This window comes from Armigeres subalbatus, chromosome 2 (assembly GCF_024139115.2).
Source record: "Armigeres subalbatus isolate Guangzhou_Male chromosome 2, GZ_Asu_2, whole genome shotgun sequence".
In the NCBI taxonomy this organism is placed as follows: Eukaryota; Metazoa; Arthropoda; class Insecta; order Diptera; family Culicidae; genus Armigeres; species Armigeres subalbatus.
Window position 1 is genome coordinate 359997414 of NC_085140.1, and position 22511 is coordinate 360019924.

A 22511-nucleotide genomic window follows, 5' to 3' on the forward strand; every position below is an offset into this window, starting at 1 on the left:
TTGGAAAGAGGAAGAGTGTGGCTTTAATTTGCAATAATAAAGATGGAGGCAGCCATAATGATTTTTTTTTTCGCTAGGTTCACCACCATCGATTTTGAATATTAATACACCGTCGGAAAGCTTAGCCTATATTGTGTGTGTGTCCAGAAATCTCAAGTGTATTATTGAGGCCACACTCTTCCTCTTTTCAACGATATGCCGACTCCTAAGATCGGTAGAGAAATGTTGGAGTTATGACAGTTTTGGTGAGTCAAGAACTGACAAAAATCGAGGGGTCAATAAAAGTTATTTCGTGTATAATTAACGACGGGTCCATCTAAATGCTGACCTCTAATATCGGTTAGGACATGCTGGAGTTATGACAGTTTTGGTTAGTCAAAAATTGACAAAAGTCGAGGGGTCCATAAAAGTGATTTCGTGTATAATTAACGAGGGGTCTGTCTAAGGGTCCATCTTTCTGAGGAATTTAACTTTGATCCTTCATATACTCGCCGAAACCTTTTGAATGAACATGAATTTAGGCATTTTTGAGAACCTGCTGCAAATAGTGGCCCGGTCTCAGCGAGAATTATTCATTTCATGTTTCTGCCTTTTCAATACTTTTTTTCAATATTTCCCGTTGAAGTTCCAAAAATGTCCCGTAGTAGGGGAACAGCCCCCAAAACGCCCACTCCCCCGAGGCATTTTGGTTCTTAGGCTTTTTTAGGCATTCAGACCATCCAGGGTGAAAATGAGTTGGTTGCAAGTGACGAAGAATCTGATGATAGTCTTTGTAACCTCGACGAAAAGGGGAAAATAAACAAGACGAATCTATCTGTCAAACGTCACTAACGTGACTGCCCGGTTGGTTACAATGTTTTATGCATGCAAAATTTCCGATCATGCTTATGAATCTCTTTTTAAAAATTGCCGGGCAATGGCATAAAACATGTTCCGAGTCCTCAACATGTATGTATGTATGGAAGATCTACAATTTTGCGAGTACTAAATATGTTGGGTTTATTAAAACGTCTTGACTGCCTCGCAATTAAGGTGTTTTTCCGAATGTCCTCGTTTTTTTATTGTTCCCAGGATTTGAGTTCCATTCTAAGAGCACACGCAGATACACCACAAAATAATTCCGGACCTATAAATTGTCGAGATGATCCAATTCTTGCCAGCATATCAGCTTGCTCGTTGCCTTCAATGCCACAATGACCGGGAATCCAATACAGGTTCACTTTGTTACGACAGGCCAAGGTTTGGAGTGATTGAACACATTCCCAAACAAGTTTAGACGTGCATGTCGCTGATTTCAAGGCGGTCAATGCTGCTTGGTTATCAGACATTATGCAAATATTTGAATACCTATAATTTCGACGTAAGCATAAATTGGAGCATTCCAGAATAGCCTGAATTTCAGCTTGGAAAACAGTTGGCCAATTGCCCATGGAAATCGAAATATTTAATCCTGGGCCAGTCACGCCTGCTCCAACTTGATTGTTCAGTTTTGAACCATCGTTGTAAAACACAATTGATCCTGAGCGAAGATTTGGTCCACCATTCGTCCATATACTTCGCTCAAGATTAATTACATTAAAACATCGATACAAGTTGTATCTTTTCCTCCAGTTGTATCCAGTCATCATTGTTAGTGATCAGTGAGCTGATACTTATTTTATTCAGAATACTTTGATATCCTTTCAGGTCACCCTAGAAGAGGTTCGAATCTTATCTGTTCTTCAAAGCATTTTTCTCAGCTTCTAATTGAATGAATTGATCCACGTCGAGCATCCGTGCGAGACGGTTGTAAGCCCGCATACGGTCGGCTTCTCATTCGGTTTTTTTTTCCTGAAGTACAGGTAGAGATTTTTTTCCGAAAGTGTTTTGAAGCATAGTGCTTGAGTGGAAGTGGTGCTTAGCTGAAGCTGTTAAGTAGCCATTTCGTTGTTTTTGCAAGACTACGCAAAATTTTGCAGTTGCTTCGGCGTTCATCGCAGGCGCAGGTATCATCGCTCCACGCCGACAGTCTCACCACTATCACCATCCATCGTGCGTCTCCACCAACACATACGCTGCGTCCTACCACCATCCATCCACCCAGTTGCAGTGTTGTCTGCGGCGAGAACACCAACAACAGTGGCGTGGCTCGTTTCGACCGCACCAACGGGGAGTGTCCATCCAGCCAGTGTGTGGTGCCAGAACCGTTAGCCGGAGACACAGTAGTGTGAACACAAGTATTCACTTGAACTCCCATTGTTCCCGTCACTTCTTCATCTTATATTGGAATAGTTTTTTTTTTCTATTTAACTCGTCTTCCCCTCTGTTCCAAATCATTATTTTGAGCGCGTGTTTTTTTTCTGTCCTTGTGATAGGGTAAGACGGTATAATATGCCCTCTTAAGGCAATACCCATAACAACGTTTTACTTTTCATCGCAATTTATGCAAATCTTGTGTTATTTGGTTTGTCCAAAAAGTCGCAAAAGCACCTTATTTGGAAGCAACTGCTGCAGGCCCGCCCCCCTTGTGTCTGCTTGGTAAGGGCATATCGTCTTGCCTACACTGGGGCGTTTTGACTAGTGGAACATATTTTCGAAAAACGTTACATTTTTGAAGATGGAAGCAATTTTATATCATATTAACTACTGAGAAAAGTTATTTTGTTGCCCAACGTCGTCGTCGCTCCAGAATGTTGAGCAAACAAACAGTGAAAGTTACATCAAAACTGTAGCTTTTTGTATTTTGTTATTATTTTCATTCTGTAATACAGAAATACTTTCACATTCACATAGTATATTGGTTTTACGAATATTTAAAGGTACCAACTGATTTTTATTCTTAGTTAGTTATAGTTTACGAGAAATCAAAGGGGGTGTTTTGGCTAGGTGGGGCGTCTTACCCTATTTATCTACTTTGACAATTAGCGGAAGCCCGCTTGTTTGGTTATTTCGCGCTGAACATGCCAGTAGGTCGCGTCATCAATTCTACCTCTTCTACTTATCGGTTATTAGGACTTAGAACAAAGTTTTTCATACGATTTACAATACGTGTCACTAGATTATTCTGTACCATTGAATTCTGACCATACAATTCTGAAGAAAGCACGAATAAAATGTAAAACGTTACAATTGTTATTTTGTGTTTGGACCTAAATGGAATGTTCACGGAGAACCGTAACAAAACAAAACATTAAATATGAATTAATCGGAGGCGCAAAACGTCTCATAAAATATTTTTAACATCAGCAGATCATCCATCCAGTGTATACGCAAACGATCACGTTAAATATCGCTAATAAAATTTGCGAGTGATTCAATCCTTCGGAATATAACAACTGCAACGTGCACTGGGACGGTAAACTAATGGAAAGCTGGAATGGAAGTAATAGTACGGCGTATCACAAGGCGATGGAGGAAAAATGCTTGGAATCCTAGTTATACCAGACAGGTCAGGTGCAAGTCAAGCTTACGCTGTTGTATCGTTACTGGAAGATTGGAAGCACTTGGAAATAGTCCGTTCTCTGTCATTTGATACAACTGCATCTGATACAACTGGCAGGTTGAATGGTGCTTGTGTGAGCAATTGGATCGTGATATGCTATACATCTCATATTTATGAAAAATTGAAAGCTGTATTTAATTTAAAAATTGGTAAATCCCAGCATTGCAATTAATGCTATTGAACCTTATAGATTTTTGTTTATGTATGCATAGGTAAAAGCTCAAGGCCAGAAGTACCAATACTCAAGGCATTTCAAAAATCTTCGAACCTTATTGATGCAAGTAAATTCAGTAGCGGCTTGGCAGACAGTTACAACAGTACATTTTTGGGAGGAGCAGCTTCAGAACTTTGTTAATTGGTTGTTACGCAACAAAATACATATCTGTACGCCATGTCCAACAGGAACAAAGTGAACTGATTGACCATTTAATTTATTAATAAAATTTCGTTGACATTATTCGAACAAAATTAATAATTTTTATATAATTTCACTCGTGACCGTAAGCGTTATCTTTCCTTGAAATTTATAGAAATTACTAAAATGGCCAAAATGGAGACACAAATGCAGTTTGGTACAGCACTAATGAAGTTCTGCCTAAAATAAAAAAAATGGCCACTCCCTGGATGTAAATTAAATATTAATTTGAAAATATTTTATAAAAAAATTCAATTGGGGTTGTATACTAGACACGACCGCTCGACGTAAACTACGTTAAACCAAATATAATACACCGAACCAATAATTCCGCTCTATATAGAAGACCGACACCGACACTACTACTACTACTCTGCTTCAGCAGCATCTCCCGTTCTGTGAGGAAGAAGGGGCCCCACTGTCCAGCAGCTGGGCCACCCCATTTATACACCCCAGTTGAACAATTGATAATACCCTAAAAGTAGGCAATTACCAAGGATTGGAACGCGCTAGGGAACTGGGGTAGGGACGCCCACGTTAAGAAAAATGCCATTTTTATCAATGAAAACCACCATTTCAGCCAGTTTTCATCAGCGCATACTGAAGAACAGCATATCTGCGACTGACTACCGATAACAGATATCTAATTGTCCATTTTATTGCACAGAAATTTGATTTTTAAAAAGCACCCGAAAAAAAAATGATTTTGAAACCATGCGCCAGTGGATGGGTTAAAACGCGCATGTGTTTATCGTACCGATTTTCATTTTAATTGCCTACATTAAGGCAATTAACCGAATGTTTCAGCTGTTTCGGTCATACGAAATGAGCATGGGCGTAATGCCCCACACCGACCTCAGAAGTTTGAAGGCCCATAAAATTGTTTTAAAACCATTTTTGACGACGATTTCGTGTGGAACATAAAGAACACGAGTAAGCAGCATGGCTCATGGCTCAATTATTAATTTATCAATGTATAACAGCGACAGAAAGACTAAATTCCACCGAGCTAGAATTGCATCAAAACACGCAAAAATCGTTTTTTCGAGTTTTTCATGGATAACTAGAGAAAAATCATGAAATATATGTATCCAATGGCAATATTTTTCATTGCTTTATCGTATAGACTATTGAAAATAATCAAAATGGGGATATTTAACCTTATTCAGGGGTGGCGCGTTTTAACCCCTATGGGCGTGCTACCCCACTTCCCCTACATAGGAGATGCAGATGCATCAAAGTTTTCAATAGTTTAGGGTTGGTACTCAAAAGTTTCAATACTACTGGCAAATTAGGGGAGAGTTTGTGAATCGATTGATAGGGGTAATGACGGCTTTGGCAGATTTTGTTCTATTATTGGCAGGGTTTTTTATGACTCATTATGCTCAATTTTGGCCCTAACATTCTTTGCATATCAAAGAATATTGTGGCCAAATTTCATAAAATTCGGTCGACAAAAACCCCCCTGCCAATAATAGAACAAAACCTGCCAAAGCCGTCTGTTCCCCTATATAAATCTTTAAAATTCATTGAAAAATAAAGGACCTATTAATGTTACAAATCTTACATGATTTCGTGACGGTCCTCAATTTTGAAATTTTCATTTTACACCCTGTATCCGAGTCTTCCCCTTAGACGTAGTTTACGTCAAAAATTATAAATAAATTTCGTAAACAAATTCTGTGCCTTTAAATTTCAAGTGCCATCAGTCTACTATAGGGGAAGTACGGTCAGACTTTCAAATGTTGATATTAGCGAATAACGTTATGTATTTGAGTGTTTGGGTATGTAACAACTTGTTATCAGATCCTATGCGAATTTAATATATTGGAAATTCCTTCGTCTTAAGGCAGCTAATTTAAAATTCCGTTACTATGGGGTCCACTATTGGGAATTTTACCCCATATCATGCCATAGCAAATTTCCATGTTTTACTTTTTAGTTTTATTTTTCTTGGGGCAGCACTGATGAAGGAACCATTCCTATTCATACACTATGCATCATTTAATATGTAATACATAATACCCGAAAATTAGGCAATTACCAATTATTGAATTGCGCTATGTAGTGGATGTTTGAACAAGACTAATTTGTTCTGATTTTTTTGCTGGATTTGGAATGAATTTGACAAATTGCTGGAAAGTTTCCGAATCAATTGATAAGAATATCTCGAAAATCCATCGAAAGGTAAAGGAGCTATAAACGTTCAAAGACATACAAAATATCGTGACGGGCCAGTAATTTCATTTTTTCATTTTGCACCCTGTATCCGAGGATCACGTCATAAAAGTAGAAGGTTGTATTAAAGACAAAACCGCAAAATAAACGTAGAATTACGTATAGTTCGATAGTGGATGAGAAGTGCAATATTATTTTGTGCATGTTAATTGCGGATGGATATAGCCGAAATGTAGGCAATGTAAAAGTGAAACTTGAACACTTCCTGTCGAAATTGGATTTTTATTAATTAGATGATTTGAATCAATTGTTTGCAATATTTGTATGAAATCTTGGAGAGTTAACTGATTCATTCATACCAAAATCTCCAGAATCCGTTGAAAAATGGGTGAGCTACTGGCTCTAACTTTCTGACCTCTTTTCGTGACGCTCCCAAATTTGAAACTTTGGAATGACCCCCCTATCTTACCGAAAGACGTAATTCTACGTCAAAAAATTCCAGATTAATCACCTAGTAGTGACGATGCCTTTCTCTCGATTCAATCGTTTGGTTTCGCCTTAGTGTGATACACGTCATGCCTACATTACGGCTCTTGCAAACGCTGTATAGCGAATCAACCAACCAAGCTTATAAGGTGCAACACACCATTTTCTTCATAACTTTTGAACGCAATAACCGATCATGATTGGGGAAGGATCGTTTGTCCGAAGCCCATTTGACCAAACAAACCATTAGGCCGAAACCCATCTGGTCGAAAGTCATTTAGACGAACGGATCATCCGGCTGAATAGGACGTTCGGTCGAGTAAGACATTTGACCGAATAGGACATTTGGCAGAATAGAACGTTTGGCCGAATAGGAGGTTTATCCGAATAGAGCATTTGGCCGAAAAGGTCATTTGTTCGAATAGAACATTTGGCCGAATAGGTTATTTGGCCTTAAAGGTTATTTGGCCGAATAGGTCATTTGAAAAGTGAGACGTCCCCCTTTTTACTTCGCCCTTACTCTTACCTACTTTTCACAGTGAGAAGTGAGAAATGAGATCGATCTTAAAAGTAAGTTCATCACGGATTCTTCACAGTAATCCGATACACAAGTCCCTTCTTTTCTGTCCTTGGGCATAATGTAGGGGATAAGACAACTTGTTCAGTATGCTGAATCAACGATGGGTGTCTACAGATTTGATAATCCCGACTGACGACTTTACTAGTCCATGTTTTCATGTCAGCCGACTTCACCTAGGAAGTCCGCTGTGGTATTGAAGTCTTCAATGTTTGCTGGTAGATGGTAGGAGACCCTGTTCGTGACGATTAGAAACAGTGTAACCGATAGTCCAATCTTTCAATAATCCAACTTTCAATAGCAAACAATGGGACAAGAGTCCCCGTCGAATGGAAATTGTTGGGAGTAATTCGGTCAATGCTAAGTTCCAAAAAGTGTGTCTACAAAATTGTGACATACAGACATTTCCTCAATTCGTCGAGCTGAGTCGATTGGTATATAACACTATGGGTCTCCTAGCCTTCTATAAAAAGTTTGGCAGCCTCTACGTATACTTAGTATACGAGAAAGGCAAAAATAGTAATAAAACAATAGTTTTTCTAGCTGAATGATTGACTGCCTTCAAGTGTCTTTAAATATGTAGATTGGTCTTCAAATATTTTTTAAATGTCTCAAAATGTCTTCTCTCCATAAAGCAAAATGTCTTCACCAATACTCCAACGTTTTCAAATTGAAGACATGTTTGCAAATCTGGCATCGCTGCTTCACAAAAAACGGTTATTGTTGTTTTTTTCTGTTTTATCTCCATTTTAATCAGAACATAAATTGGGAATCCGATTTTGATTTTAAAATATGGTTATTTTGTTACGTAACGATTCAAAAACCCTCCCTCTCCCTGTGTTACAATAAGCAACGGTTCCTCAATCCCCTTCCTCCTCTTAAGCGTTACGTAACTAGTGAACAAAGCCTAATGGCTGCGATATTCGTGGACATGTTGTCAGCTTGATTATTTTGCTCCCAAACTAAGGCACCTGGATATAAACAGATATTTCATTGATTGTTCATATACCATCATTATAATGTGTGGTATTTCTTATTATGGCTCTTCGAAATGAGACATAACAAAATAAGACTGGCACCACGTTCCTAGTTTATAAAAAAACTTCTACTCAGTGAATCCAACAGTCAATTCCATACTAATGTCTTGAATATTTTGTTTATTAATAAATGCCTAGCTAGCTAAATATAAGCGTGGCTACGACTCATCATCACAGGGAACGCATCAGAAAAGTGTTGCTGAAAAGAAGAGAACTCACTCACATCATTATCACTGATAAAAAAAACCTCTGCCTGACTGCATTACCAATCATGGCTCCAAGACACGATGTCCGTTGGATCACATGCACATGCGTTAAATTAGTGCGTCAATGCCAGATATGTGACGCGGCACCAAACAAAAATAGTTAACATGTGATACCACCACGACAAAATATGTGTTTGGTTGCTATCTCAGTGCTAATGGCGTAAGCCCACCCATTGCATCAAGATCACATATCCGAGGGGAGGGAATATTTGGAATGGTTGTTTGAAGTTGTTTCAAAATGATTGAATGACGCTGTCAAGCTTCTTCGATTGCATTTCACATTGAACACCCATGGCTCAATGAAGAACTGAATAACTCAAGATGAACTAAAGGAATTCAATGAACGAACCTGTTTTCATCAAACTAGCGATGAAGATATCCTTCATGTTCATGTGCATAAACAATGGTAGGTTATTAGTTACTCACATTTATACTTCTAATGAATTTTTGATCGTAACTTGTTGCTAGAAAATTCGATGAGTATGTTATGAGTACCCAAAAATTAGTAACTAGAATGGTAAATTAGAATGGCTGTGCCACAATCCTACACTGATATCACTTGAATTCTTCGCGCTTTGATCTTCCTATAAGAAGTTTGTTTTTGTATTGAAAACATGGTCTTCACGTTAATTTTGTGTACGAGATAAGGAACTTGATTGTAATGGCAATATTCTTTGTTCTCTTTTTAAACAGGCTATTATTTTAACTTACAAAGTTAATAGCCTTAGGTCTCCAAATTGTTATTAATTATTTTATTGGTATCTATTTTGTGATTTAGTTCGGATTTCATATGCCTCAAGTCAATCATACGTGGGATTAGGATATCTATCATAGCTCTGATTTCTACAACGCCACATCTATTGTTAATGCTGTAGATGACCCGACTGTATTTGTTTTGATTAATTTCGTACTCACCTGTGCAGATATTCGTCCTCTTTTCAGTCTCTGCAAATCTGTGTGACTCCATGCACTTTTCGACCATGGTGATATCAGCTTCAAATCATCCTCGAATCTAAATTGATATATCAACAAAAATAATATTTAGTCCATTTGAAAACTGTGAAAAGTTCAAAAGTCAAAATGCAGACCAAACCACGTACCGAAACTCATTGAGTTGATTATGTAAAAACTTCCTAATGTTCCACGGCAGATCGTTGTGTCCGTCAATTAAAGGCACTGTGTCTAGCAGCTGGGTTGCGGCCTGGATGCGTTCATCGAGCGGTGCACCGGCCGTAACCTTTAAGGCAAACGGGACGGCCACACCGGCGGCACCCGCTATCAGCAGGATCGAGGTCACCGCTAGCCACTGCCGCGAGGGAAGGTCCCATTCTGCTAGACCGGGTCGGATCGGATGGAGCAGGGCGGAAATAATGAAATAAACAGAAGAAGATTATTGGATTACGCCATACTGTCCGCAGTAGTAGAAGTGCAGGCATTCCATGGTATATGATTTATTTATAATTCAGAACCTGGCGCGACCCTTTTGTACATACGAACGAAATATTTTAGTAGATTAGGTCGATGTACGAATTCGGACCTAAAGATTCAAGCTACTCTTTATCTGGATCTGCAATCTTTTTTCTCCAATTGAAGCAAATATCAAGTATCATAAAAATAGACCTTTTGTGGAAAATTTAAACATTCAAGCGGTGTTCGTTTTTCTCATTTAAAAAATTAAAACTAATGAGTACAAAAACAGTTTTTAATAAACTTCATTCCAATTCAAACTGCTATTTATACTTCTATCGTATTTCTTAGGATAAGGAAATCAGTTTTAGTATTTTAACCAATAAAATAGAACTGAATGCAGCTTGTTGCATTTGCACATCAGGGTCAACAAGTAGGTATAATTCACAATTGTTTTACACACAAATTCATGCCGCCTTTTTTCAAAATTTCGTTTTTTAATTTTGCGATATGAGAGTTCCGTGCACTTAATGAACGAGAGAATAAGCCCAATGTCAAATTGATTCACTCAACATTGCTTACCACTTTTGTTTGGAACTGCTCGGTTAGTTACCGGTGCGGAGAGAAACAATTTTGTCAGGTTTTATTTTCCTGATGCTTCCAGACTCTACCACCCGATAATATTCTGAAATTGACTGGGGGCGGTTCCACTTCACCAGGGAGCCACAGCACTCGATGGAGCTCTGAGTGCCAATAAAATCTGTGTGAATCGTATACTCTCCAGGTTGTGGGTTTGTCACTTGAACTTTTTTGTTATTCGTTTTATTTCGGGTTGTCGAATGCAAGATTTTTTTATGTACAGTTTATCCGACTTGTCAATATCCCCAACTCAGCCATCTTGGATTTTTGTATGGAATTTATGCTCGTTTGTTTACATTTTGCACTGAAAATGTATGTTTCCCCCCCGCGCTGGTTATCCCCATCTACTATCGAAGTCGGATAACCTGTACATAAAAAAATCTTGCTCGAATGCGGGGGTTTGAGCTTTTGATTGTGAAAAAAAAACATGTCCATTCGCTGTGTGTTCATATGATATATTATTGTGGGTTCTGGGCTTACACAATTGCGGTATGTTGCGAGTTCATTGATTAAGCTTGTTTACTTTTAAGGATTTCCACGGCAAATGACCGATAGACGGACCAAATTCCAGTTATTCCTAATTAATTAAACTTTTCACATACATTTGGGTTAGATGGTTTAATTTTTTTTTGGGAAGATTTTTTATGACAAAGTATTCTATTTTGGCGGTATTTTGTTACTTGCGGGAACAGCAGTTTAGGAAAAGGCTTTCAAAGCTTGGAAGTAGACTTCTGATGATGAGTAGCCAATAGCCACCCATTAACATTTTTGGACGATATAGAATTGTAGACGATTCTTTGTACTCTGGCAAACTTCAAACTAAAAGCAATTTGATCCATTGCAAAACAAATTACACATGCCTCTACCGAAAAAATCTATTCTCCAGCATAACACAGTCGATCGACATGTGTCGGGTCCTCGAAAATTAAACGAAATTCCTAATTTTCTACCCGGCTAAACTCGGAATGGCACACATCTGCCTCACAGTAAAAACAGACTATTTTGGTAGTTGTATTTCGACACAATAGCAATGTTTATTGGGTCACTCAGTATCAACATCATGCTTTGCAACGGCTCTAGTGTTTTGGTATGAGGTGCATTCTCGCCCTGCATGAAAGTGGGCGCGCCACAACCGTTTACATCGGTCGGATGGATTCACTGACTGAACTCCGTGGTAGCTAATCCGAGGAATGCACCGGAATATTTGCGGTCGTTTTAAATTTACGGCACAGCGTTTTCGGACAAAGTTTATTTTTGGAGGTACAAGAGGAAAGTGAATGAGAAATTTAAACATGTACAAAGTTTATGCTGGCGGTGCTGATTGTCAAGGGTGTTCGCTCATGTAAAGTTTTGGCATGAGCTTGCAAAAACGAGCGCAGGTCATGGTTGGCAAAGTTTTATCCGCATCAGCATCGGCGTAAACAGTGTCGGATCGATTGGCAACGAAAGTATTTTGCAGCGTTCGCTGTTAATAACACGATTGGTGCTCAAATAAATAAGTTATAGATGCTACCTACATATATTTAGGAAATAGTTATTATTACCATGGATGTGCTATAAAATCAATTTTTCCAGCACGAGTTAAGCAATATTTTTCTCAATTTGTTCTCGGCATCATGAAAAACAGTGTACAGAACAATATGATTATTACACGCAAAATACAGCGTGCATGAATTCGTGAATTAACAAGTTCACGGTGTATTTTTAGTCACGGATTTCGGATCAATAGTCACGTTTTCTGGATCGTTCTGGAAAACGTGACTGGTGTTCCCGAATCCATGAATTAAATCACGGTGTATTTGTGCTTTAAAAAAAATATTAACGTTTTATACCAATCAGTGTATTCGTGTCTAAAAACACATTTTACACATTTTGTTTGTTTGATATCACTTAGCTGTTTTTCGCCATTCCGCTCTGCCGCCATGTTGTCTGGGTGGTTTAAGTAAGCTGCGTTCGTTGTATTTCACCAACAGTCTTTCATTATTTTCATAATTTTTATTATTTTTACTGCATTTTTTGTCATATTTTACTATTTTTCTGCTTTTTGTTTATTCCTTCATTTTTTTACTTTCGTTGTGCGTTTTTTGCTTTTTTTTTCATTTTCTTTCACAATCTTTTTTTTCCCTTCTTCCCATAGTATATCCACATACACAGTGTTCTTCCTTCTTCTTTTAATATTATTCTTCCACATCACTTTGGTACACTTTTTCCTGAATTTTCCTTCGGTACATGCCGGTTGTTCGTAGGAGCTCTAGCAATCGAGTTTCACTGTCTTTGTCGTTTCTCAATGCAGTTCTTAGGCTTGTTGTATCGATAAACTGAGGTTTTTTTTTCACGCGGTTATTTTTACGCGGTACCGACGTATAAAAAACCGCACTATTTAAAAAAAACGACGTAAAAAAACCAATTGGGGGACTTAGTTTTTTATGTTATGGTGCCTACTGGGGACTTAGAACAGTTTTTATTTCGGTAACCAAAGATCTATCAGCCTGTTTCAAATATGGTACATGCTCTGTGTGACTCATAGAATAGATTGTGTTCAAAGCATAAGTTCTTGGTCATCCAAAAAATTTCCGAAGTAAGGCCTTTGGATCTACACGCGTAACCAAAGATCTGTCCGTCTCTTTCAAATATACTTCATGCTCTGTGTGGCTCATAGGATAGATTGTAATCAAAGCCTAAGTTCTTGGTCATCCAAAAAAATCCGGAAGCAAGATCTTTGGTTACGCGTGTAGATCTGAAGGTCTTACTTCGGAAATTTTCTGGATGACCAAGAACTTATGCTTTGAACACATTCTATTCTAACAGTCACACAGAGCATGTACCATTTTTGAAACAGGCTGATAGATCTTTGGGTACGCGTATAGATCTAAAGGCCTTACTTCGAGATTTTTATGGATGAGCAGGAACGTGTGCTTTGAACACAATCAATTGGATGAGTAACACAGAGCATGTACCATTTTTGAATCTGGCTAATAGGCCTTTCTTCGGAAATTTTGTGTATGACCAAGAACTTATGCTTTGAACACAATCTATTCTATGAGTCACACAGAGCACGTATCATTTTTGAAACAGGCGGACAGATCTTTGATTACGCGTATAGATCTACACACAGATCATGTACCATATTTGAAACAGGCTGATAGATCTTCGGTTACGCGTATAGATCTAAAGGCCTTACTTCGGAATTTTTTTTGGATTACCAAGAACTTATGCTTTGAACACAATCTATTCTATGAGTCACACAGGGCATGTACCATATTTGAAACAGGCTGATGGATCTTTGGTTACGCGTATAGATCTAAAGGCCTTACTTCGGAATTTTTTTTGGATTGCCAAGAACTTATGCTTTGAACACAATCTATTCTATGAGTCACACAGGGGATGTACCATATTTGAAACAGGCTGATAGATCTTTGGTTACGCGTATAGATCTAAAGGCCTTACTTCGGATTTTTTTGGGTGACCAAGAACTTATGCTTTGAACACAATCTATTCTATGAGTCACACAGAGCATGTACCATATTTGAAACATGTTGATAGATCTTTGGTTACGCGTATAGATCTAAAGGCCTTGCCTCGGAAATTTTTTTGGATGACCAAGAACTTATGCTTTGAACAGAATCTGTTCTATGAGTCACACAGAGCATGTACCATATTCGAAGTAGGCTGATAGATCTTTGGTTACGCTTATAGATCTCAAGGCCTTATCCCAGGAAATTCTTGAATGAGTTTGGAACACATTCCTGGTTTCATATCACAAAAACCATGTACCACATCACGATCCATACTAGCGTACTATGACCTACAAACAACACCTAGCGAACAAATAGGTAGAAGCTCCGTCCATTACCAATTTGAAATTTTCTAAGTCCCCAGTAGGCACCGACATGAAAACTGTTCTAAGTCCCCAGGAAGCACCAACATATAAAATTTTCTAAGTCCCCCAATAGGTTTTTTCACGCCTTTTTTAAATAACGCGGTTTATTTTTACGTCGTTCTTTTAAATAACGCGTTTTTTTACGCAGTACATGGAGCGACGTAAAAATACCTTAGTGTACTGTATTTTCTTCTATCTGCTTCTAATTTTCTACATTCCAGAATTACATCGAACATTTACAACCGTTCCACTGCATTTTCATATAGGAGGGGTGGATTTTTCAAGCAGGAATGCATGTGTTAGTCTTGTATTTCCAATTCGTAGTCGAGTGAGTACTCGCTAATCACTAGAATTCTCCTAATCGTGCCATTTTTCAATTCCTGGTTTAACCTCCTTTAGTTTAACATCAAATAAACGTATCCAACGGTTCTCCCGTTGACAGCTGATTATTTGCTTTATTGCAATGATAGCATTTTTTTCCGGGATGGGAATTTCTAGGGGAGGTTCGTTTCTAGCGGTATTAGCAAGCCGATCTGCTTCATCGTTTCCACTAATTCCTGAATGGCTAGTTTGATCGGACGATTTCGCAACATATGTTTTATTTCTTGGATCCACGGATGCAGTTATTTGATCATTTCTATAGCCGAGAGGCAGCTTGCCGAGTCGGATAAAATGACCACATTATTAGAATTAAAAGTACTCAGAGCAGATTTTATCGTGTAGTCTTCCGCCTATAAAACACTACAGTATGACGGCTAATAGATTTTTAATGATGGGTCGCACAGTTTCGGGAGGATCTCCAGCTTTCACGTGTTTTCTAATATCCCATACAAGTGGTGGGTGGTGGATTGGGTACATGCCATTTTCAATTAACGAGTGGTGACCGCACTGCGATTCTGGGAAGGTGAATACCAATTGTTTGCACGAGATCCGATGCTCTTTGCACTACTTGAAGGGGGGTCCTAGCAGCTATAATTTTCATCAACCATAGTCGTGATTCGCAACTAGTTTTTGTCAGTTTACAGTGCGGCATGAATGTCAGCGTCCTGTCCAGTGTAACACCAAGAACCTTCAATTTTGTTGTCTTTGGAATTACTACTCGGTCGATAGATATGTTGCTTGTAGGCTCTCTTCGAGCGTTAGGGCTGCAATAGAAAATCGTGGATTTCGCTGCCGAGATTTTAAAACCAACGCTTTTGGCCCATTTGTCGACAGCTTTCACAGCGGTTTGCAAGTGCCGATACAGAGGTTGCTCCTTTTTTCTTCGCACAATGAGTAAAATATCATCGGCGTATAGTAGAATAGTGTCTGTTTGTAGAATTTTTCGAAAGATCGGTTGTATTGCTACAAGGAACAGCGTAGCTGATAAAACGGAGCCTTGGAGGACCCCATTCTCTAGCGGCATTTCTCGTGGAAGTGCTCCATTTACGATCACTCGAAGCTGCGTTCGGAAAGAAAACTGTTTAGAATACCACCGATTTGCCATTTCCGAAGGGTGCGCTGAATACCAAATCTCCGGGTACTGTAGGCTTTAGAGACGCGTCCAATGACGCAGTCAAACAGTGTTCATCCTTATTGGGTATCGACCTGTCCAACTCCGCTAAGTATGTGTCTACCCCGTGTCCAGACCTAAAAGCATGCTGTCTTTTATCAAGCCGCTCACTTAACTCTAGCTTCGGCCTTTTCCTTCGCCATTTGAAGCAATGGAGGATAGTTCGAGGTCGCTGATATCTTATCATAGTGGTTCGCCAGTTCTCCTGCTATTTCTCGCTTAACTTCTCAAAAGGACCTAAGTATATTTTTCAAGAATTAATTTGAATACTGCAATCAATAGCTTTCATGTTGTTCTGTTGAAGAACAAGTTCTGTTGCTGCAAGAAAAAAATGTTATTTAGGTCCTTTTGAAAAGTTAAGCGAGATTTCTTCTGCACTGTCCGTGAACCTATCATTAAGATTAATGACAGCCGTTTTATGTTGTCGCTTCCCTCTAAGCGTATTAACCGTTCGCCATATTTCTGCTGAAGTGCTACTTGGAGATATCTTTCCTACAAATTCCTCCCACGATTTATTTTTTGCTTCCCGTATTACCTTTTTCGTTTTTGCCTTCATTTCCTGGAAACGTTTTAGCGCATCAGATGAATCCAATCCTGCTGCTTTAATACATTTTAGTGCTCTCAACGACTTTCGACGCTGTTTAACTATTGCTTTAACTTCAGGAGACCACCACGGTGCTGACTTAGTGCCTGTTCTGCCTGACGTTAAGGGTATGCTAATAGTTGCTTTGCAGCTGCAAGGATTCGTTCTGCGAACTCGTTGACTCCTATTTCTTCTTTTGGTTTAATGCCGTTAGCTACTAACCGCTCGTATGTTGCCCAATCTGCTTGATCATAGAGCCATCGTCTTTTTTATAGTCGCGACTTAAGACCAACTTGGTGAGGAGATTGAGGCTTCGCCGCCATGAGCCTCTGAGTCTGCCTCTGCTGCGATGTCCCGCTAGGTTCCAGTCTAATGCTTGTTTACAAATTTCGTTTCCGTCCCTAAGTAGAGTGTGGCCGACCCAGCCCCACTTCCGATCCCGAATTTCTGTTGCTATCGGCCTCTGGTGACAACGACGATGGAGTTTGTTGTTTGAGATCCAGTTGTGAGGCCACCAGGCCCGAATTGTATACCGCAGGCATATGTTGATGGACACCTGCAGCCGTTGAGTGTTCTCCACTGATACACACCATGTTTCGCTAGCGTATTACAGCACAGATTGCACGTTAGAATTGAGAATTCGTATTTTGGGGCGTTCACTTATCTGCCTGTTTTTCCAGATATTTCTTGAACTCACAAAGGCAGCCCGTGCTTTCGTGATCCGTGCGCTTATGTCGATTTTGGTACCGCCGTCTGACGCCATTTGGCTACCAAGATATTGGAAGCTTTCAACATGCTCCACTGATTGCCCGGCTACTGTGAAACTGGAAGGGGTCACCGTGTTTACATCCAACGATTTGGTTTTGTTGACGTTGAGCTTACTCTGCATATCAGAGTGCCGTTGAAAGAGGAGTGCAACGTTATCAGCCAATTCGGGGTCGTTTGGGTGCTCCATGGTTATATGCTGCCATAGCAGCCCGCGGTTTGGTTCACGGTCAATCGCATTTACCAGAATCCCGTTGATTACGATGAGGAACAGTAACGGCGATAGAATACATCCTTGCTCCACACCAGCTACGACCCGGATAGGGTCGGACTAGACCCCATTGTGCAGCACTTTACACGAGAAGGCCTCGTACTGTGCCTCGATGAGGCCGATGATCTATCGATGACGTGTAACCGGTCGCTGGATCGATCCGCGTATGAGATCCATCATTAAGGATAATCAACTGCCTGTTGAGCGTTTCCTCTGCGATAAAACGGCCGAAAGTATTGGAGTATGAGGAAGAAGAAGGTGCAAGATGATCGTGAGCTCCCCGGACATCCACTCTCGCCTTGGGTTGGGGAGAGACTACCCCACGCCGATTGTTGGACACGGGGATGATACCGGTTAAATTGGCGTTCGAATGATGCTGTGATGGTAACGATGAATGTGAATTGCTCTTCTGGTTACGGGCTTCACTGGCGGAGAGGAGATTTGCGAAGGCCGAATATCCAGATGGTGAGTATCGCCCTCTTCCCCCCGGGCAGTCCCCTCCACGATTGGAAATTGGGGAGCTGCTTTCATCTCTTCTTCCCCAAGCCAGTTACTAAAAGAAACAGCTCCGGTGGTGACACTAATGCGCCGGTTGTATCTAATATTACATTACGAAGTTTTGATGACCATTTTGTTATTGATGCTTCTTGTGTTTGCGGTGGTAGTTAAGTGTTGGTTCGGTAGGAGGGTTCGTTGTATTATTTCGTAATCGACCGCAGAAGAAGAGTTTCCATCAACGGTAGGACGTCCGGGACGGATTCCCTTATCTGCTGCGCTCCCCGCTCAAGCCGATTGTGATCGTTGTCCGTTTCATTTGTCAGTTGAGTATTTTTGTGTATTATCGAAAATTCTTGGGGGGTTTCATCGATGTCAGAATCTTCTTCGATGCTATGTGTTTCCTGCTCGGTTGTACCTTTTTTCTCAACTGTTTTTTTTTTCGGAGGTGGACTTTGCGAAGTGTTATTGTTTCGGTTATGTCATTTATTTTTCTTTTTATTGTTTTCGTTGTTTACTGTTTCCTTAGAGGCCGGTGAGCTATTTCTGAGATGCTGTGATGGCCCTGGTAATTTGTGATTCAGTAAGATGCTAGTCGAAGGGTTGCCTGGTTTAGCTGGCTTAATTGGGATTTTTGACTCATTTGCATCGACTTGATTTGATGAAATTCCGCGTCTCTTTTTCGGATGTGCTATCATGTTCTCTATTTTCTCATCCATCTTCCTCTTGCCCTCCAAGAGCTGGGAGATCTGCTTGTTTTTCTCCTCCATCGTTTTCAAGAGCTGTTCATTTTTTTCCTTTCGGAACTTTGTTGACTTGCAGCAGCTGCGTAGCTTCCAATTCCTGCCTCTACTCGTTTGCACGCTTCTGGATATGTCAGGTTAGAGTCCACTTTCATTCGAACCACTTCCATTTCTTTTTTGAAGGTTGATCCGATTAGGTTTGAGTGATCCGTTGAACTCAGATGACCTCTTGACTGGCGAGACGTTGTAAGATAATATTCTCTTCCATACGTATTATCTCTAAGCAGGAAATGACGCATCGACTAACATTCAGTGTCGGACGTTCCTGGGCGACGACTTCTGTTTCATCCATATCGTGTTCTCTTCGCTTCTGTCGACGCTCTTTCAATTGTTCTTCCAGCAGCTTTGTCCACTTTCCTTTTCTACAACAAAAGGATCTTCCGGCTGGGGCTTTTTTCATCTTTCGGAATCAATTGCAGGTATGTCAATCTTCCGAATTTGTTTATCGAGTTTTTTATTCTTGGCAATAGCTCCTTCGATCCACCTGGATCGCCGCCACTTGCGGCCGTCATGAGTACTCTATCCTGTCCTACCAGTTTCTTACCATACACCGCGGACGTTGACCTAGAAATAATCTCGACTTAACCTTTTTTCCAGATATAATGGTAGTTCTGAAAAGAACCGACTTATTTGCACTTATGCATCTCACTAACAGCACCACTCGACGTCGCGACCGCCATCCGATTATTCGGCGTTACGGACGCCTTCGATTGCCAGATCTGCCGATGATGCTGATTAGTACACGAGCACCACCACCACCATAGCGAAAAATGTTCTGCTGCATCACCACCGCTTCGACAGCCGTTGCCGCTGGGACCGCTTCCGGGCGCCCTGATCCGCTTTCCGTGAAATCCTGAACGAAAACAAGGCGCGCACGCGGACACGGGTCAACGAAGGGAAAACGAAGCATTGGACGGAAAGGCCCGTACCTTACATCAATCTGATGTCCGTGTTGGCGATGCATGAACGTGATTGATTAATTCTGAATTTTTTGTCGGGTTTGGAAAGAAATGAAATTTTCAATAGATTAACGCTAATAATCAATAATATCGATGGATTTGGCAAATTGCTGGAGAGTTTTCTAATAGATTGATAACGAAGATCCATTGAAAGATAAAGACGCTATTAGCGTTTGAAATCTGACGCTCGAAGGATATTCACTGAAATTGATTATGTTTGGTAGCTGATTATGGGAAATAGGCTGCCAGAAAAGTACTTAATCGAGCCGATGGCAGTAGTAACCTGAACCATAACAACTTCTTCGATTTTCAGCTGCAAACTCGGTAATAGACGATTTTTGCTGGTGTAACCCCTTAAATGTATATTAAAGGTCAACAGTTTAACTGGAATAAAAAACTATAAACAGCAATTTGATGAAGCAGCTCAGGAAAAATATAGCATGTTGCGTGAAAATCGGGTCATACAATATTATGAAGTCGAAGTGCATTACTTCTTTATTCGATTCTCTCTATCGAGTTTTCAAACATTGACAATTTCAAAGTTAAAATAAAATCAGTCGCTCCATGGATGGCCTTCCGACTCGCAGAGATCATTTTCCCGCTAGGCTAAACTAAACCTGCACCAACCAAAACCACAACAAATTTAATCCACTTACTTGACGAACCGGATCCGGTGCTGCTGGAGCCCCGACTCGGGCACTGCCGGTGCTTCCACGGGTGCTGCTGCTTGTTCGGCGTGCCTCCGTTGAGACTGATACTGGACGTAAAAACGTCCCCGCCCATCACCCCGACGCCCCCCGGGCCGCTGATGATCGTCGCACCGGGTGGTTCCAATCCGGTACCGAAATATTGCGATGGATTGAAATTGAAATTACTGATCGAGTTGGAAAAATGGTGTTGATGGCTGCTAATAAGATTACTCTTCGCCGTCGAACTAAACTGATTAAGGTTGCATGAGCTGGCGTGATGATATTTGGTGTTTCCGATGTAGTCCATGTGACCTCCGCCGGGCCCAGCGCCCCCGACAACGTTACCACCCGATCCGATGGTGTTGTATTTCAGCGGCATATTCACTGTGTCGTAGTTGGGCATGTAGGACGCCGGTTCGTGATGGTAAAGGTAAAGCTGACCCTCGGTGTCATTCTTTATGCCGGTGACTGGAAAGCTTCCATCCGGATTCTGGTAGTAGAAATGTTGGTGTAAACTGTGATTGAGATAGTTATCGTCGAAGTAGTATGGTGGAAACTGTTTCACGGGGATAGTTGCGTCCTCTCCGCCACCGGCGTCGATGAATGTGCCATTATTCATCATGTCAAAGTTCGATCCGGTCTTCTTTAGCTTCCCTTTGTGGACGTCAGTGCCGGTGATGGACGCTGTGTCAGCATTTGGCAAAGTTCTAGCGCTTGATTTATTTTTCAACGTCGATTTAAGCGTCGATGTAGGGCCGTTTGGCTGCTGCGGCCCGGTCGTCGATGCGAAATTGAACAAGTCCGGCTGATTTGAAGGATAATTATTAATGACCCCATTGTTGCCGTTGACCGTCGAGGTCAGATCGTTAGCGAGGCCGGCCGGCGGTTGCTGTTGACCGAGGCAGCCTGGTTCGTTAGCCAGCGGTTGGGTGATGCAACTGTAGCCATACGAGGGTCGTCGGTTCAAGGGAGGTGGTGGCGGTGGAATCATATCCTCTGCGAATGGCTCGTTCTGTGGAATAGTGGACAGTATAATGCTAATTAGTAATTTGAATTGGCACCGTCACATGGCAAATTGCAGTAGAATTCAACCCTTTAGAGACGTCCTTTATTTTACCCTAGATGTTATTAATAATTAAAATTTATGCTTAAGTTAACTCGGAACCCATGGAAAAATCAAACAAGATTATCTCGCTTGAAACATCCTTTACGTTTTAAAGCTAATAACAGCTATAATACCTATAGGGAAAAATACTAATAGTTAGCATTCTACTTTGACATTTGTCAAATGGAAAGACATAATTAATGATTTTTTCCCCAAACACGGATTAGGCTTAAACATTTGTATGCTCTTGGTTGATGATTGGTGTGCAATAATTATAAAAGTTATTACCATAAACTAAGCAATGTTTATATAAAAGTAGCATGCCACCAAATGAGCTGCCACTGGGTCTGTCATGAAGGCATAAAATAGTGCATCGCGATTTTATTGATGATTTATTGAAGAAAATTTACTTTTGGATAAACTCTTGAAAAGCACAAGAAATTATCAAACAGAACTTCCTCCTTTTGTTTTAATGTTGGAGCTTTTTCGCAGAAAATGAAAACTGAAGTATGCCCGGAAATTCAAATCAAATCGAGGTCATTTCTTATGATTAGAAATTGATTTGGAGAATTTTCTCCATTGCTTAGAAGTTTTCTTATATTTTTTCGCCGTCTCATTGCATTTCACAGGAATGAATTCAGAATAGTTTATGGATTTACCATACGGATTTTTTTTTTCTTGTTGAATTAGCAGATATAGAAAAGTAGAAATAGGTCCTATCCTAACTTCTACGTACACTATATATAATATTATAAAATATATAATAATATTAACAATACAAATTTGATAACCTGAATTGGAGCTTACGCCCTAATTACAGCTAAATCCGAGGATAAGCAACTTCTCTTTACCGGAGACGAGCCAGCCTAGGGCTGAAAATCAAATAATAATAATAATAATTTAGGTGGGAGCTCAGGTGAAAT

General features: G+C 40.2%; 1 protein-coding gene across 10 annotated transcripts in view; it reads right to left on the bottom strand.

Moving 5' to 3' along the window:
• LOC134212990 (uncharacterized) overlaps positions 1 to 22511 on the bottom strand; it is a 310126-nt gene that overhangs the window by 53244 nt on the left and 234371 nt on the right. For 8 of the 10 annotated variants that reach the window (XM_062691416.1, XM_062691413.1, XM_062691410.1 and 5 more), the window contains 3 exons: positions 20451 to 21495; positions 9541 to 9772; positions 9356 to 9452 (listed from right to left, as the gene is read on the bottom strand). In XM_062691416.1, the coding sequence (XP_062547400.1) occupies positions 9356 to 9452; positions 9541 to 9772; positions 20451 to 21495 (1374 nt within the window). The remainder of the gene's footprint in view (positions 1 to 9355; positions 9453 to 9540; positions 9773 to 20450; positions 21496 to 22511) is intronic. The other 2 variants (XM_062691417.1, XM_062691415.1) reach the window with 1 other exon arrangement.